Consider the following 19,410-nt stretch of genomic DNA (forward strand, 5'->3'; position numbering starts at 1 on the left):
CCCTCTAGACAACGGATTTGGGGCTAACTACACATGTACTTAGAGATATCTCACCTACGGGCCCTTCATGGTGTAATGCGAATTTCCACAGCCGTAACAATATATATACACATACATAAAGGTTTTTGAAAAGTTACCCCAGGGTGAAAGCATGTAAGGACATGTCGGTGACCTGAAGATCAGTTATTTAATTAGACTTTGTATAGATCGTCCTTGGTCCCTTATCAAAGGGCTGTTGCATTCGCTCGACTGTATTTGTCCTGTGAAATGTCCCCCCTCCCCCCCTCCCCCCTGCTTTCCCTTTGCTCTGTTACTTTCAATTTTTCTTCCTTTACACCATCTTTCTGTTCAATCCCTCTGCTACTTTTAATGTTCCCTCCTTTACCCCAATGGCCCATTTCAACAGTCCACCGATAATCACCCCTCCATCAAATATTCTTTCAACAGGCCTCCTTCACCCCCATCGGTCTTACCTTCAATTCCTCAGCCATTCGGTCATACCTCGGTCCGGCGGAATCCCTTTCCGCTTTTCCTCCAACCGCGCATTGCTTAATGACCCATCGGGTGCTCTCACGTGCATGTTCGTGTGGCATCTCACATGCATGTTCGTGATGCTTGTTGCCTGTCGTGGCCTGCGAGGTGCAGCGCTTATCACAGGCATGGTATCGTGTGGATCAGTACAAGTGGGCATTTCACCTGTGTGGGGAGGAGGCTGGGGGTTCTCTTCGCAGCTTTGGGCACATGCAGAGCCGGGCGGGGGCTTCATTGAAAGTGACCTCAGAATGGCGTGGCAATTTCCACAAGTGACATCATGCACCTGCCCCCATCCGCTGCAGACCAATGGGAGGGGGAGAAGGCTTGTGGGAAGACAGGAGACATTAGATGTGAGGAGGAAGCAGAATGGCCAGGTTCGCACAAGGATGAAAAGTGCTCCTGAGCAGACCGCTCAAAAAACAAAATGGCTGAGAGAAGCAAAAGGGAAAAGCAGAAACAGAAGGCTGAAGAAGCAGAAGTGAATGGAACAAGCTCACATGAGCTGAAGACTGACAAACTGAAAAGGCTCGTGAGGGAAGGAAGAAAAGTGTGTGAGTGTAAAGGAAGGAAGGTTTCACGAGCAATTGTCGAGACTAACAGCCTGTGTGAGGTGAGGTAGAGAAGGAAAGACTGATTTCCTTTTCTCCTGACGTTGATTTTATTTTGTTTTCAGGTCATTCTTGTTTTATTCTTTGCCCCTGAGTGAATGATGGCCAAGTCTTTCGTGTAAGTAAGATTGAATAAGAATATGTGTCATGGTTAAATCTGCTCTTATGTGTCTTTTTGCTTTCTTGCTCACGAATACTTGCCTTAAATTATTGCTTGCTTGTGTGTTTGCAATAAATAATTGTTTGTTGCTATTTCCAATCGTTCTCAGTTGTCTTTTCCTTTATTACTCTGATGCAGTGCACAAGTAAGATTTGATGGCAAGTTCTACCCCAATAATTTTCTTTGATAGCCAAAGCACACTCACTGTAACACTCGGCAGTAATCCGAGTGTGCAGTGAGGGCACGTGAAACCAATTAGTCGGCCGTCCACAGGTAAGGTATCACACAAAGTAGTGTAACCCTATCCAGATTGCCCGTGCCAATCAGCATTCACGGTTACCTAGCAATCTGCCAGTGTGTGGAGTTATCTGTGCCCAGTGGCCTCAGGACCGGGCATTCGGAAGGGACCCAAGTGCTTCTCCTCGTGGCAGGCCTCGAACCCCGGATCCACGACAATATATCTACACTAATAAAAGGCAATGTGTGTGAGTGTGTGTGTGTGTCTGTGTGTGTCTTCTCCATAACTTCAAAACCATAAAACCGAGCAGCCTGACATTTGCATGCAAACAAAGAAAACTCCAAGAAAGTGCAAAAGTGAAAATTGGGTGTTTGGGTTAATTAAAACACTGCTTTTGAAGATAATGAACAGCATTATTTAATTATATCCTTCATCAGGTGATCCTCCACCCCCTCGCTATCTGGGTCTTAAGGCATTTCCTGGGTAACCTCGCTGGGGTCTGAAGCCACCATGTTTTTTGGCCTGCTCAACCATGCCTTTACTTGAAACAGGCCGCGACGATTTCTTAACGATTAAGTTTTTTTCATTTTCCTCACTCATATTGAATGCTTTTTAATCATACCTATGAATTGTTGTATATATCCCTTTTGTAAGCACAGTACTATAAGTTTTAATATTTGGAGCGTGGAGCTATTTCATGCGATATATGACACGATTTTCCATGATCGACTCTCACGGACTAATTAAAGTACATCATCAAAACATTATTTCAGTTTTGAGGATCCGATCTCGTCCGGACTAAAGAAGTGTTGAAATCTATTGTGAAATCTGATAATTTCTATCTTATAACTAAGCCGATATACCTACTGTATTTACTTTAAGCAAGCATTCCCTCCTCCATAAATACACAAGAAAATGTGAAATTTCCAAAGCATTAAACTTATTTTTTTTATGGGTTGGAGAAATATATTGAGTGAACAAAAAATTTTGGAACGCATCAAAATTAACCATCTTCATTGAGCTGTTTGATATAATGCATTCACTGCAAGACCTTGTGCTCTGTCCCCCAGAGCATGCCTATCCATAGCGTCTGCCAGATCTGTGTCTATATTTTCAGAGGTTTCCTGAGGTGCTCTACAGGGAATCAAAGCAAATCTGGTAAAAAATACAAACACAGACATTTTAAAAGTTATAACTTTTGTGCGGACCCCGAACCGATGTGCCCGTGATGTGCACAGACGAGCAAGCAACATGGCAGATTTTCTGTTGTGTTTATGTCATGGAACCAGCTTCATTGAGGTGTATGATTTAATGCATTCACTGCGAGACCTCATGCCCTGTCCCCCGAGGGACTACTCATCCATAGCATATGCCAGATCTGTGTCTATTTTGGCAGTTTTGTGAGGTGCTCTGCAGGAAATCAAAGCAAATCTGGTAAAAAAAAACGGACGTTTTAAAAAAAATCTTATAACGTTTGCGTGGACTGATGCACCAAGTGACATGAGCACAGACGAGCAGGCAAAACGGTAGATTTTCTGTCATGTATATTTCATGGGCGATTGAACTTTGCAATGTCTCCACGGTTGTTCTGCATTAAGCTGCAACTCATTTGTGGATAAAGTCATTTTATTTCATTATTTCATTTTCATTTCATTAACTGCTGCATGGATGGTGAAGACGGGCTTTAAAATTACAGGGATCATTTATAGTATGCATCGACAGCCTGGCCAACCGTGCCTTATCAACCATTTAATTGCAGTGCTTGCATGAGTGCTAAAGCCACTTGACGAGCACCAATTGTTCATAGCGGTAGCATGCTATGTCCCTCTTAGTGAATCGTTCACTCTCTGTGGATGCTTTTGCCATGCCACGTCATTCGGAGTGAGTGGTTTGTGCTCCGTCACCCTTAGTGAGTGGTTCGTGCTCCGTCACTCTGAGAGAGGGGTTCGTGCTTCATCAGCCTGAGCGAGTGGTTCGTGCTCAGTCACCCTGAGCGAGTGGTTCGTGCTCCATCACCCTGAGTGAGTGGTTCGTGCTCCATCACCCTGAGTGAGTGGTTCGTGCTCCGTCACTCTGAGTGAGTGGTTCGTGCTCCATCACTCTGAGAGAGTGGTTCGTGCTTTGTCAGCCTGAGTGAGTGGTTCGTCCTCCATCACCCTGAGCGAGTGGTTCATGCTCCATCACCATGACCGAGTTTCGCTCGGCCAAAAAACATCCTTTGCGTGACCGTTTACATAGCTCCTCATCTACTTCAATCATCTTAGAGGTATGATAGACCAACACTGGGCGCAAAGATCCGACCAAAGATGAGTGTTGGCGACAGAGTCCGTGGTGTTTTTATAGACTCGTTATCTTTTTGGAGTAATTCAGGCCACGTCCAAAATATTATACGCATTTAAAAAATATGTATTCAAAATAAATATATATGAAAACGTTATGGATGCATTAGCACATCAATGCATGGGTGACAAAAGTTTACTTATGCTATATTTACCGAGTTATTTCCATGCTATCTTTGAATGGTGAAAAGTCACTTAAATGTTATTATACTTAAGTGATTTTTCACCATTGATTGACAGGGCTAAAATGATATATAGTTGCAGTATGTCAAAAAGTTGTGAACGGATTCTGACGAAACTTGGTGGAAGAGTTGGACAGGTGACAAGAAGAAGCCGAGTAAATTTTAGTTCAGGTCCGATTCCATATCTGGCCTATCAGTGGGATACAAAATACATACTAATCAGCCTGGTGTAGGTATGCTCTCTACCGAGTGCCCTTCTAGTTTATCAGGAGATGGCGCTTTACTGTTTTATCTCTTATGCTCAGCAGTATTAGTGTGCAATTTCCAAGAAATTGGTCATGTTGAGCAAGATCCCTATGGAGAGGATAAGAAGTGGATACTGGTTGTTGTGCGCTACAATGGCTAAAAGAACGGATCATGATGGGTGTTTACATATGTGAAAGGATCATGAAAAGGGTTTATTTGGATAGATCATAAGGGGTGGTTAATGTTATGGATCATAAGGGGTGGTGATTTTGATGGATCATGAGGGGTGGTTAATGTTATGGATCATCAGGGGTGGTGATTTTGATGGATCATGAGGGGTGGTTAATGTTATGGATCATCAGGTGTGGTTATTTTGATGGATCATGAGGGGTGGTTATTTGGATGTATCATGAGGGGTGGTTATTTGGATGGATCATGAGGAGTGGTTATTTTGATGGATCATCAGGGGTGGTTATTTTGATGGATCATGAGGGGTGGTTATTTGGATGGATCATGAGGGCTGGTTATTTTGATGGATAATGAGGGGTGGTTATTTGTATAGATCATGAGGGGTGGTTATTTGGATAGATCAAGAGGGGTGGTTATTTGGATAGATCATGAGGGGTCAGGTCCGTGATAGTCCTGCATAGTCCGTGAGCGTCAGCTGCGGGTGTATGGACATGTGGCTCGTTTTCCTGACGCTGATCCTGCTCACCAGATTCTCTCAGCGAGGGAGTCTCATGAGTGGAGGAGGCCAGTGGGTCGACCACGTGCCTCATGGTTGCAGCAGGTTGACCATCATCTCAAGGAGATGGGGATGGGCCTGGCATCTGCCTGGGGGATGGCCAGACGGAGGCCCCTGGAGTACCGGCGGAAAGTGGACGCAGCGATGCGCTGTTCTGGCACATGCTCCCATACCTGACCTGATGAGGGGTGGTTATTTTGATGGATCATGAGGGGTGGTTATTTGGATGGATCATGAGGGGTGGTTATTTGGATAGATCATGAGGGGTGGTTATTTGGATAGATCATGAGGGGTGGTTATTTGGATAGATCATAAGGGGTGGTTATTTTGATGGGTCATGAGGGGTAGTTATTTGGATAGATCATGAGGGGTGGTTATTTGTAGAGATCATGAGGAGTGGTTATTTGGATAGATCATGAGGGGTGGTTATTTGTAGAGATCATGAGGAGTGGTTATTTGGATAGATCATGAGGGGTGGTTATTTGGATAGATCATAAGGGGTGGTTATTTTGATGGGTCATGAGGGGTGGTTATTTGGATAGATCATGAGGGGTGGTTATTTGGATAGATCATGAGGGGTGGTTATTTTGATGGGTCATGAGGGGTAGTTATTTGGATAGATCATCAGGGGTGGTTATTTTGATGGATCATGAGGGGTGGTTATTTGGATGGATCATGATTGCTGGTTATTTTGATGGATCATGAGCGGTGGTTATTTGGATGGATCATCAGGGGTGGTTATTTTGATGGATCATGAAGGGTGGTTATTTGGATAGATCATGAGGGGTGGTTATTTTTGATGGATCATGAGGGGTGGTTATTTGGATAGATCATCAGGGTGGTTATTTTGATGGATCATGAGGGGTGGTTATTTGGATGGATCATCAGGGGTGGTTATTTTGATGGATCATGAAGGGTGGTTATTTGGATGGATCATGAGGGGCGGTTATTTTAATGGAACATAAGGGGCGGTTATTTTAATGGAACATAAGGGGCGGTTATTTTTATGGATCATGAGGGGTGGTTATTTTTATGGATCATGAGGGGTGGTTATTTTAATGTATCGTAAGTGGTGGTTGTTTTTATGGATCATGAGGGGTGGTTATTTTTTGGATCATGAGGGGCGGTTATTTTTATGGATCATGAGGGGTGGTTATTTTGACGGTTCATGAGGGGTGGTTATTTGGATGGCTCTTGAGGGGCGGTTATTTTGACGGATCATGAGGGGTGGTTATTTTTGGATCATGGGGGGCGGTTATTTTTATGGATCATAAGGGGCGGTTATTTTTATGGATCATGAGGGGCGGTTATTTTTATGGATTATAAGGGGCGGTTATTTTTATGGATCATGAGGGGCGGTTATTTTTTGGATCATGAGGGGCGGTTATTTTTATGGATCATAAGGGGTGGTTATTTTTATGGATCATGAGGGGTGGTTATTTGGATGGCTCATGATGGGCGGTGATGGGAATGCGTCATAAGGGGCGGATATGTGAATGGAGGGAGGCGGAAATAGTGAGACATTGGACTTGCAACATTTTCATCAAACACTCAAACAGCTTCAATTCCGAGAAGTGTTTGAGAGCAGCTTGGTGTAGTTACTAACTTGAGAGGGATTAAGGGTATTCCTTTCGAGGTGTGAACTAAGTGTCAAACCATTACAGGGTTTTCTCACCTGAGATTTTGAGACTCAAAGAAAATGGTGAACAGGTCCTCAAAATATACCATCATCGTGGTGAGTTATTGTTTTACCTCCAAAGAGCACCATTTACTATAATAGGGTGACTTTCTACAAAAGTATTCCAGGGAACTGTTTTATTGTCTTCAACATGATACAAGTATAGAAACAGTGTCTGTTTTATGACAATTTTCTTGTATTGTGTTTTATCCTTTTTTTTTTTTTTGTGTTTTTTTTTTAACATCACAGAATACATTTTGAAATAACGTCTGTATTGTGTTAGTTTTAAATAATAATTGGTGGGGATTTATTATATTCAAGATTGATATGCACATTTCTATTCACAATGACGACAAACTTAAATATCGATAAATTAATTTATTTGAGGCATTCTAGACAAACCGATGTTTGTTTGTTTTTGCTTCATTTGCATTATCTTCAGCTGTTTGTTCATAAGTGTGCTTTTAAGAAACTATAAATATTGATAATCGTTTGTATTTGGGGTGACTTACCTTGATGGTTCAAGGTCATGATCTACTCCTTTGTTTGTTCACATTTAAGTTCCGAATTTGCTGGACTTTGAGCTGTTGATTTACAATGGATGATTTGCATGGTGAGGCATCATTCTTCTTCTTCTTTCTTTTTGTCTTTTCCCATTTTTACTTGGGCTCACCACAATATTGGTTGATCACCTTCCTCCATCTACTTCTGTTTATCATCCATTCTTCTTCCAACCCCACAACTTCTAAATCTCTTGCCACTGCATCCTTCCATCTGATTTTTGGTCTTCCTCATCTCCTTCTTCCTGGCAGTCCCATCTCCCATCCAGGGATGGATTTTCCAATAGGCAACATAGGCCATTGGCCTAGGGCCCACCAGTAACTGGGGGCCCAACGGGGACTTGTGGGTTCTCTGATCGACCAAGGAGTAGGCTAGTAGGCCCTATAGTAAAATGAATAAAATAAAATAAGGTAACGAAAAATATAACAGTACATTTTTAAATGCCCGTTTCACACCATCTATCTATCTTTCTATCCATCTATCTATCTATCCATCTATCTATCTATCTATCTATCTATCTGTAGATTATATACATTACATGTTATATTTAGTGGACTTCATTGTTATATTATGTGTGTTTTTGTGTTCTTATTTAGTGATATTGGTATCTCTTTACTCGACTTGAACGAATTTATTATTACTTTATGCTTACCTGATTTATTATCTGAGCTCCTACAATCCCTTGACACAAACAGTATCATTGACAAATTTGCCATAGAAAAAAAAAGCAGGAAAATGTAATTTTGAACTTCACATAGTTGTGCTTGCAAAATTTATTATGTTTCTGTTTCATTTTATTTTTCCATTATTCCTATGTGTAAGATGTACATGATATGGAACTTCATTTACTTTGATGTACTTTGATGTACTTGATATGGAACTAATTTTATTAAAAATTATTGATGTGTTACATTATGTTGTAATTCTTTTTTTACATTACAATATTATGATATATATATATATATATATATATATATATATATATATATTTATATATATATATATATATATATATATATATATATATATATATATATATATATATCTTCTCTGTATCTCTCTGTATCTCTCTGTATCTCTCTGTATCTCTCTGTATATCTCTCTCTCTCTCTCTCTCTCTCTCTCTCTCTCTCTCTCTCTCTCTCTCTCTCTCTCTCTCTCTCTCTCTCTCTCTCTCTCTCTCTCTCTCTCTCTCTCTCTCTCTCATCAGATGAGCGAACCAATTTAATCTCTTCTTGGCTCCTTTCTTCGATGCTTCCACGATACTCACTGACCCCTGATATACTGGTTCCACATCTTGTCATTCCACACATCCATCTCAACATCCGCATCTCATTTCCATGCAGTTTCTGTTCCTCTTTCTTTGATCTTTCTTCGATGACTGTCTTGTAAATTCTTCCTATCCATTTCAGTGGTACTTTTATATCACGCAATGCTCCAATGCACTTCCTCCAATTATATATTCTCACCAGAACCAATCCGTTCCTTAATTTCCATTTCCATATTTCCATCTTCTGTCACCACTGACTCCAGATAGATGAAGCTACTCACTTTGTCCACATCTTCACCCATACTTTTTACACTTCCAGCCCGATCCTCTTCCCGAGGCTCAAACTGACATTCCATACATTGAGTGTTTGGTCTACTGATATTCATACCCCTATCTTCCAGCACTTTTTCTCCATTTCTCCAGATATTCAGTCATATTCTCATCATATTCATCATACAGCTCAATGTTATCTGCAAACACCATTGACTGTGGCACTTCCCGTTTCACTTGCTCAATTTGAACATCCATCACAAGGAGGAAGAGGAAGGGGCTCAGTGGCGATCCTTGGTGCAATCCAACAGTAAAACTCTCACTTTCTCCAACACTGTTTCGCACTATTGTCTGGCACTCCTTATACATGTCCTGCAATAGTCTTGCATAGTTCTCAGGGACTTCGCAAATTATTCCACACATCAAAACTTCCTCCCGAGGTATGCAGTCATGAACCTTCTCTATATCAATGAACACAAAATTTATGTTGCTTTGACCTTTCCAGTGTCTCTTTCACTTGTCTCAAAACAAAAAGGACATCCAAAGTACCTCTTCCGAGCATTTATACAAATTTATCTTCATGGATTTCCAATATTTTTCTCCATCTCTGATCTATAACTCTTACCCATATCTTAAACATATGTGGTCGGAGTTGAATTCCTCGGTAGCTTTTGTATTCTTGAACATCCCCTTTTCCTTTAAATATTGGAACCAGAATGCTTTGCTTCCATGCCCTTGGAGTTTCCTCTCTTATCATAATGCAATTAAATGGTTTATTAAAGAGCCAGAGCCCAAATTCTGTGAGGCAGGTCTATACGTCCATTGGTATCTCATCTGGTCAGACTGTTTTGCCATTTTTAATTCCTTTCAATGCTGTTCTGATCTCTTCCAAATTAATGCTAGTTGTCATTTGTTGATTTGCTACTACCTCTTCTGTCTTTTTTCTTGAATTTTCTTCATTTTAAAGCAAGTTAAAGTATTGCTCTCACCTCACTTTGATTAAATCCTCTTTCACTAGAGTTACGCCTTCTGCATCCTCAATTGTGCAGACATTTCCCACATCTTTTGGTAATCTATTCCTCAAAGTTGCTATTCTTAAGATATATTTTCATCCTTCCTTAGCATCAAGGCTTTACTCATTCTATGGCCAGGGATATTTCTCTTACATTCACTTTCTTCACATTATTTTTGTCTTTTTGTTATTATGTGGGTAAGGCATCATTGCAATGTTTGTTCTTGAATAACATATACGTTTTAGCAAACATTTTTTTGAAACCACGATGGTATTGTCTCATCGATGACTCTGATATGTGAACCCACCATGCCGAAGCGATGTACTGCACTTCACAAATGGCAGAAATCAAAGAGAATCACACCTGAGCAGTTTGCGTAGTTTCCCCCAGTCGGAATCCAAATCCCACCAGTCTCTTAAAGCATATGTTGAACAAATGAAACCCACCAGAGTCTCTGCAGAGATTTACTCAAAACCACGCTAAAACAGTTTGAGCATGAGAATGGTAATAGTGAGTCGCCGCACCACACATGTACTCATGGTATAACATTTTATTGAAAAGAAACGTACAACCGCAAAAATAGAGAATCGCAAGATAATATATAGATTGACACAATCATACTAAAATAGACAATTTGGTGTCTGACTGTTTGTCTATCTGGTTTTTTTGACCGTGATACATTTGGTTGTTCCTTATCGAATCTCAACCAAACTTGACAGGAGGAATAATGGTTACACCATGGAGGTTGTAGCGACTTCATCCCTGCCTCCCCACCCCCACAAGGGGGTTTTCCGCCTTGGGAAAAAAAAAATCTGTGTTAAGGTGTATATTCATGTTAAGACAACTAATTGTGGCATTCTTCCAAGGCAGCTTATAATAACAAAGGTAACAATAGTGAGAATTGCTTTGCAATACATGAACCCTACCGGTCCCAATTAATGTTTGGGAAATTAATGTCGTTTTTGTCACATTTTCTGTTATTTTGTTATCTCTTATGTTTGTGTGTTTCTAGTTCGGTCTTGTGTTCAAATTTGTGATCGTTGAGTTTTCTTCGTCTTTTTATATTAGGTTTCATTGAGGCCTGCCCTTCTTCCTGTCTTTGTGCACAAGCTGTTTGTTGTATTTTTCCTTAGCACCTTCAGTTTTTTTCCCCCCACTATCCCTCCATGACTGCCTCAAATCCTCCGAACTATACTCTCTGTTTCATGTCTTCAAATATATATATATATATATATATATATATATATATATATATATATATATATATATATATATATATATATATATATATATATATATACCAGACCAAAAAAAGAAAAGAATCTTTTCCCTTCTCACTTTTCCTTCCCGAACCACGTGACTTCCTATATGGACGCTTCCTCTCCCTTATTCCTTGACTTCCACATTTCCATTTCCTTCAGGGTTTCTACCGACTTTCTCAAAGATAAGTTTTCTGGTCGTTTTTGTCACGTTTCACTGTTCGTTTGTTATCTCTGCGTTGACTGTGTGTTTCTAGTTCGGTTTTATGTTAAAACTTGTTCAACTCGAAATTTAATTTATTGCTGCAACTCCAGACAATGCATACCTAACAGTAACATTCCTATAAAAAGATGTCTCCGATTCCTCTCTGTCTCTTGTCCTGCCTATTCTCTCCAAAGTTTTGACAGTTCCCTCCCCCATTCCAGAGGTGCTGTCACTTCTATGTTAAGAACTCCATTCTGCATTGTCAGCTGCACTCACAAACGCCTCGTTGCCCTCTGGAATCTGCATAACTCTCTGCATCCACTGAATGTTTGTATGTATGTGTGGCATACCGTCCACCGAATGATGATGACTCTCTGTACCTCGATTTCCTCAAAGATGGATCAAATCCTTACTGTCTATCCCAACTCTGTGATTCATTTGTGACAATTTTAACTGTCATCATGCCAGTGGTTACCTCTCAGTTATGCAGCAACCAGTCTTGCTATTGCAGCCGAGGCCTTCTGCGACTCTGTGGGTATGACTCAATCTGAAGATTTTATAACATGGATTTCTGCAATTGGTACATCCTCCCTCCTCAAACCGGTAATGATTAACTTTCCATTCAGTCTTTCCTGTTTTCACTTTGCCCCTCATGGCTCCTCTGCCCTGATATTGTCAAAGTCCACATTCTCTCTCACTCATGTAAAAGAGAAACCACAAATATACAGATTGTGGCTACTCGCATAAGCCAACTGGCAGGTTCTGCAACTTGCCCTCTCGGAAAGGATTGAACTTAAACCTTTTCAGTATCTGATGTTGATTCTGCCCTTGAATACTTCCACAAGAATTGACTCTCTCTCTCTCTCTCTTCTCTCTTCTCTCTTCTCTCTTCTCTCTTCTCTCTTCTCTCTTCTCTCTTCTCTCTCTCTCTCTCTCTCTCTCTCTCTCTCTCTCTCTCTCTCTCTCTCTCTCTCTCTCTCTCTCTCTCTCTCTCTCTCTCTCTCTCTCTCTCTCTCTCTCTCTCTCTCTCTCTCTCTCTCTCTCTCTCTCTCTCTCTCTCTCTCTCTCTCTCTCTCTCTCTCTCTCTCCCCCTCTCTCTTCTCTCTCCCCCTCTCTCTTCTCTCTCCCCCCTCTCTCTTCTCTCTCCCCCCTCTCTCTTCTCTCCCCCCCTCTCTCTCTCTCTCTCCCTCTCTCTCTCTCTCTCTCTCTCTCTCTCTCTCTCTCTCTCTCTCTCTCTCTCTCTCTCTCTCTCTCTCTCTCTCTCTCTCTCTCTCTCTCTCTCTCTCTCTCTCTCTCTCTCTCTCTCTCTCTCTCTCTCCTCTCTCTCTCCCTGGTTTATATTATCCTATCTGCAGATGTCCTGTCCATACTCTTAATCCTTGTATACTGAATTATATAAGAAGACAATAACATTGGAGCACTCCAAAAGGCCCACAAAGAGTGTCTGCATTCTGAAGAAAGCCAGAAAACATCATCTGGAAAATCTCAAGGCTGAATTCTCCAACCAGTCTCCTTCCTCAAAGTAATTGTGGCACCTTGTGATGCTGATCTCTTGTGTATGCTCCCCATACACATCCCTGACCTAAACAGCATCTTTCCAGACTTTTCCCAAAATAAAACTAAATGTCTTAACTCTGTGTTTGCCTCCAAATTTATTGCACCCAAACTATCCATCTCTGTCCACATCAACTGTGGTCCACCTTCGTTTGTAGAAACACAGGCTGCGGTGAACCGCTCCTCAAAGGGTGGAGGAGTTCCTTGTGAGACAACGGCCATCCATATCTAGTGCCCAACTGTGTCCGCAGATGTCTTCCTGTGGTTATGGTTATTCCTTATTAGGACATTGGTGGCAGGATTTGCACTCTAGCCACCGTAAAACCCTTCATTCCACAAAACATTCTCGAAACATAAAAAAATCTGAAAACCCACTCTGTGGGAGTACCTCCTGTGCAGGTTCCCTTCACAGGACAGCTCACCAGATGACAGGATTGGGGCAAAGCCTTCGGGACCCCCAATCTTTGATGAAAGGAGGGAAACCACAGGGCAACATTCCCGGGTCAGATTGCAGGAGAGTGTGTCGGGGTGGTGCTGAGGTGTCGTCCACCAGACGGCGGTCTCCTTGGGCTAACCTGAGGCGGTCCCTTCGGGTGTGTGCCTGGAATGTCCTATCCTGTTATCATCTGAGCTCAAGCGTTTGTAAATCGGTATTGCAGCACTCTCTGATGTTCAGAGACCGGATTGTGGTGAGATCATGGTGGGTGGTTACACCTACTATTGGTCTGGACACTTTGATGGTTACCATGCCCAAGCAGTTGCAGTAGCTGTGTCCAATAAGCTGTCTCCAATGATAATTGAGGTAACACCGATCAACGAGCATATTATGAGACTAAGGATTTGTCACTCCTTGGGTGTCATTTCCCTGGTCTCTGTCTATGCTCTGACTGAGGTGAGTGATCTCACCGTGAAGGATGCATTCTATGCCACGCTTGAGTCTGTGGTTGATCAGTGCCCCAGGCGAGATACACTTCTAGTCTTGGGGGATTTTAAATGCATTGTAGTCTTGGATTTCGAAGCTGAAACTGATTGGGATGGTTATGAGACGTGTGTTGGTCCCCATGGGTCTGAAACAGTGAACCTGAAGAGCACTAAGTTCCTTGACTTTGCAAGAAGTCATGGACTTAGCCTGGCTGGTTCGTGGTTTCAGCACCCACAAGCTCATCGCTGGACTTGGTATTCCAATGCTGGCAATGTGATAAAGGAGATTGACCATGTGCTCGTTAATGGTCACAGGAGGGTAATCCAGAACTGCAGGGTCTACCGGAGTGCTCAGTTCCTCAATACTGACCACCGGCTTGTTGTAGCAACTCTGAAGTTGCACCTTAAATCCAGGAGAATGGTACCATCCCAGCCTACGCTGCATGTTGGCAAGCTCAAGGATGAGAGGGTAGATGAGGAGTTTGCGAACAAGCTGGGTGGAGACTTGGGAGGTCTGGGTGCGTTGGGAGATCCTGAAGAGTTGTGGAGTACCTTCAAGACCACCGTCCTTGATGTTGCCGGTGTATTTCTTGGAACTCACTGGAGGGTGAAGAAGAATTTTGTCTCTCAAGGGACACTGGATACCATTGACCAGAGTCGCAGGGCCAGGCTGAATGGCAGAACTGAGCTGTTCAGGGAGCTGAGGCATAGAACTGTAACTGCACTAAGGGTGGACAAGGAGGCCGATGTGTGAGGTATCTGTGAGGGGGTAGAGGATCACCTGTGGACAGGTGATTCTCGTCCCGCTTACAGGGGAATTCGCACATTGTGTTCATCCAAGCTTATCCCTCGGTGTACTGCAGTTAGAGCAGAGGGTGGTCGGCTCTTGACAGAGGAGTCCGAAGCGAAGGCCCGCTGGGCCGGTTACTTTGAGCGGTTGTACCAGACTGATCCACCAGCTGTCGAGTTGGATGTCAGGGGTGTTACAATCACTGTTGCTGACCCTCCAATCAACTGTGGTCCACCTTCGTTTGTGGAAACACAGGCTACGGTGCACCTGCTGACATGGGGTAAAGCTCGAGGTATCTGTGGCATCCATGCTGAACTTCTCAACGCTGGTGGAACTGCTGCACTCATGTCATTGCATGCAGTTCTGTGCTCTGCCTGGAACACAGGCATCATCCCAACTGACTGGAAGAGGGGCCTTGTTGTCCCTCTCTGGAAAGGGTAGGGTGATCGCCAAGACTGCAACAACTACCGAGGGGTGACGCGGCTCTCAGTGCCGGGCAAGGTGTTTGCTCAGATAATTCTTGATAGTGTTCGCCACCTTCTACTTGAGCACCAGCATCCAGGGCAGTCAGGCTTCACACCAAAGAGGTCAACGATTGACCGTATCCTTGCTCTTCGGGTCCTCACCGAATGCAGATGAAAGTTTCGGCAGGGGCTGCTTTCAGCCTCTGTTGATCTCTGTGAAGCATTTGATTCAGTGAATTGGGATGCCCTCTGGAGGATACTTGGTCTTCATGGGGTGCCACCAAAACTGATCGTTCTGATGTCTGATCTCTACTCTGGTACTGAGAGTGCTGTGAGATTTGGTGGTACAATCTCTGACTTATTTCCAAGTGTTACTGGATTTCGTCAGGGGTGTGTTCTGGCCACCACACTTTCAGCACTTGTATGGACTGGATTGTGGGGAGAATGTCGGGGATATCAAGTTGTGGTGCATCATTTCTGAGTGTCAAGATCTCTGACCTTGATTTCGCAGTTGATGCAGTCATCTTTGCGGGGACATCTTTGAATAGCGGCCGGTAAAACAGCTGAACGGGTTCATGGAGGTTTCAATAGTGGCCGGTAAAATGGACGCTCGGGTTCAAAGGGTTAATAATGAAGCAAACCTTTTTAAAGCACATATTTAATAGAAATTTGATGATATTATGGTAAAATATTTATAATACTCAAAATAGGTCTTTTCAGATACCTTGGCTTACATTTACTGAAGTAGTTGTTGATTTCGGATACAGCCTGTCGTTGCTGGCTGCAACATTTTCTGGAAGCACAGCTGTGCCATTGTTGCAGTGCCCTTTGCTACCAGTAAGCTGGTACTCATTTTGCCAACCTCGGAAGGTTGACAGGTTGAGTCAACCCACCTGGTGTTTTTTCAACAGGGTTTCAAACTCAAGACTCGAAGATCTCAAGCCAGTCTTGATTGGAGACTGGTTGGAGACCTTAACCATAAAGCCAACTCAACGCTTTTTTATTTTATTTTTAACCCAAGTAAACATTGAAAAAGGTGAAACCCTGCGCAGAGAACCAAGAATGATCAACACAATGAACTGCACCAAAACAAGCCAAGCTTGAGCGGCACAAAAAGCACCAGAAACCAGTGCAGTCTGAAAAGCATGCACAAATGAATTGGAGCAATATAAAGTACACGCTCGGGCAAATAGCATACCATGCCTTGTTCAATCCCTCAACCAAAAAGAAAAATAATTGAGAGTTTTTTAATTTTTAACGTAAAACGTGAATTCGTAAAGTGAATTTAACGTAACTATAACGAATTGGTTCCCTAATTTATGACAACGGGTGTTTGTATGTATATTCGTCTCCAAGACGTAATAATAATTCTTAGAACAAGTTAAAAAAACTGGAATGAAGTTGACACAACTGGTTCTAAGAAACTTATAATTCCAATTCATTGTCGATTATTGATTTTCTTATTGTAACTTATTGCTTTTCTGATAAGACAGTTCCCTTTCCTTTGAGTTGTCTCGTCTTGGTTCAATTCCAGATCAAAAACTATCATGTTCATGCTTCAGTGGGAAGGCATGCAACAACCAGTGTATCATCCATCGGAGCGGATGTTAAGCTGCTGACCTGTCAGTTGCTGCTCACTCATTATCTTTCAATGAACAGTGGTCGAGTTACGATTAGCAATCTGGCCAAGTTCCAGATTTTTGCCCTTGCAAAGGCAATGGCAAACCACCCAGTGCAAGTTTTTACATTTATCCTTAGGAAGATGACCAAAAATATATAAATCGTCATTCATTTGTTCAGATTATGAGATGCGTGTTGTGTAAATTATATTCTGTGTTTATAAGCTGAAAAGGTAAATGTTATACTTCTAAGCACGCAAGCCTCAAAGATTGTACAATGCAACAGAAGTGGCAGAAGATTCGAGAAACTAATATTTTCCAGTGTACAACTGATGACAGTTATGCAATTCAATGTTTCTGCCTGGATTGAAGGGACAACTCGTTATTCACTCCCCTACATGATAGATTTTCACAGCTTTATCATATATAATATGCACAAAATATAATTTGATCGAATTAAAATCATATCTTTGGCAGTTTTGGCCAAAAGAATCCTTTACAATAATGTCTAATATTTTTGCCCTTTTGATTTTGTTTCAGGTCTTGTTGATCATCGCATTGGTTGTGATCATATTGGGTCTTGCCATTGGTCTGGGGATCCAAGTGAATAACCACAACAAGCAGTGTAAGAACTACCAATATTATCGAAGTGGATCCAAAGTAGTGTTTACATTAGATTTGCAAGAATTCAGAGTGTTTGCTCAAAATATTACTGAGTCATGGTCAAAGAGGAAATGTGCAATCCAGTTTTTATTTTTCATTCCTTAATCCCATAACTCAGAGGATAGCAAGTGCAGATTTGGGCCACAATCTATTATTAATGGGGAAGTGGAAAACAAAAAAAGACTGCCGTATTACTTTAATATAAACTCAATCACAATCCTCATTGAGAGTGTGGTGCGTGATTCCTTGGTCGCATCAGAAAGAACCACAATACTTGGGACATTAGTCCTGGTTGTCATAGTGACATCAGTACAAGTTGTTGGGGTCTCGCCTTGTTTCCATTGGAATTACACACACAGGTACTGGGAGTAAACTTTGCAAACATCGTGGTGACGCCAGAAGCAGTCTGGTTTGGCTGATAAGGGAGGCAGTCCTTGCTCTGGGTGGGTTTAGCACCAACCACCTGATGTTGTCCATTTCATTTTGGCGACGTCCTCCATAGTTTGTTTTCCTGGCACTCTCCCCAAAGTGTGTATATTTTCTTCAATATCATTACCCCACACACGCAAAGCAAAAAGTGGGGTTGAAGCAATTGGTTCACTTCAGTCTGTCTGTCCATGTGTCAACAAATGTCGGTTTATGATTGAGGAACAACTTTATTTCAATTGAATGTTATATTTTGAACATGAAACAGTAAACGAAACAGTAGTTAAGCAGTACTTTGCCTCTGAATTTGTACCGATTGCGTATGCGCAGAGAGGAGTGGGATAATGTTTTACTCTATCTACCTGTCCGGCACTCGAACAAAATTTAAAATCATTCCAAACAGGAAACTCCCCGTTTTTAGTGACATCATAAAGGACACAAACAACAGGTATGAATAACTAATGTAACGTGTTAAATAAGGCGGTGTAAGACTGTAAAAGATGCTACATCAACTGTGGTGAACTTATGCAACAAAATTTTCTACGACCTTTAAAATCTTCATTTTATTTTAATTGAATTATACACTTGAACACTGAAGAACACTAATCGCCTTATCAGCACTTTCAAAACCCTTCCGTTTAAAGGTACTTGGCCAAAATATTGCAGCATTTTACATCTTCGTGACCAATCAAATTTGCTACTCATAAACCCTTCCCATGTCCATGTTTCTCAAGACATTGCAGGGCAATGTATTTTATGAATTCTCCTCTTTCCTCTGCCAACTAAGGTGGATGGAGGTTATGTTCTCAACCCTGTATTTCTGTCTGTCTGTGAGCAGGATATCTCCGAAAGTTATCGATGTATTTGGCCGAAAATTGGTGGACAGATTAGGTATGAGACGAGGTCAAATTGATGAAATTTTGGTGAAGATCTGGCTATGGATCCAGATACTAGAATTTTAAAGTGATTCTTCACCGTTGCGTCATAGGGGCAAAACCATATCCATCCAGTACCTTCAGAAAGTATTCACACCCCTCAACTTTTTTTCACATTTGGTTGTGTTACATCCTGAATTTCAATTGGATTAAACTTAAATTTTTTTTGTCACCTATCCACACAAAATACCCCATAATGACAAAGTGAAAACTTGTTTGTTGAAAAATTTACAAATTAATTAAAAATGAAAAACTGAATTGGCTTGCGTCATTTCATTGACATCATCATGACCAGAAACCCTCATGATTGAGCATGTGTACTTGCGGTTTAGGGTTTCACAAAAGTGAGCTGTTAGTTCTGCGACAAAGGTCAATGACATCTTGGAAACATCAACCTCACTCCATTTCACCAACGACTAAACTGTCTCCTCCACCAGGTTTTCTGGTGAGGAGGCTGCATGGATATGGACACTCAGCGGGATTATAAACAAAACCTGTCATATGGCAGAGAAGCTCCTTGTGAGACAACAGCCATCCATTTCTAGTGCCCAACTTTGTCTGCGGACATCCTTCTGCAGTTGGGTTACATTTTTTTTTGGAGGTTGGTGGCAGAATTTGCACTCCAGTCACCGTAGAACCCTTGACTCCACAAAACACACAAAAAATGCAAAGAAAACTGAAAACCCACTCTGATGGAGTACCTCCTGTGCAGCTGCCCTTTGCAAGGCAG

The 19,410-nt window shown here is 41.9% G+C and overlaps 1 protein-coding gene across 7 annotated transcripts in view; it reads left to right on the forward strand.

Annotated features, from left to right (window-relative positions):
• The first annotated feature begins 5,118 nt into the window (after positions 1–5,118).
• The window catches only part of LOC147035206 (ectonucleotide pyrophosphatase/phosphodiesterase family member 3-like), a 123,271-nt gene continuing 108,979 nt past the window's right edge, over positions 5,119–19,410 (forward strand). For 2 of the 7 annotated variants that reach the window (XM_085895321.1, XM_085895334.1), the window contains exons 1-2: positions 5,146–6,787; positions 17,197–17,281. In XM_085895321.1, the coding sequence (XP_085751447.1) occupies positions 6,752–6,787; positions 17,197–17,281 (121 nt within the window). In that variant the 5' untranslated portion in view covers positions 5,146–6,751. Of the gene's footprint in view, positions 6,788–7,291; positions 7,344–17,196; positions 17,282–19,410 lie in introns of all 7 variants that reach the window. The other 5 variants (XM_085895330.1, XM_085895371.1, XM_085895346.1 and 2 more) reach the window with 5 other exon arrangements.

Source organism: Eptatretus burgeri, chromosome 1 (assembly GCF_056783735.1).
Source record: "Eptatretus burgeri isolate ZD-2024b chromosome 1, Ebu_testis_v1, whole genome shotgun sequence".
NCBI classification, from domain to species: Eukaryota; Metazoa; Chordata; class Myxini; order Myxiniformes; family Myxinidae; genus Eptatretus; species Eptatretus burgeri.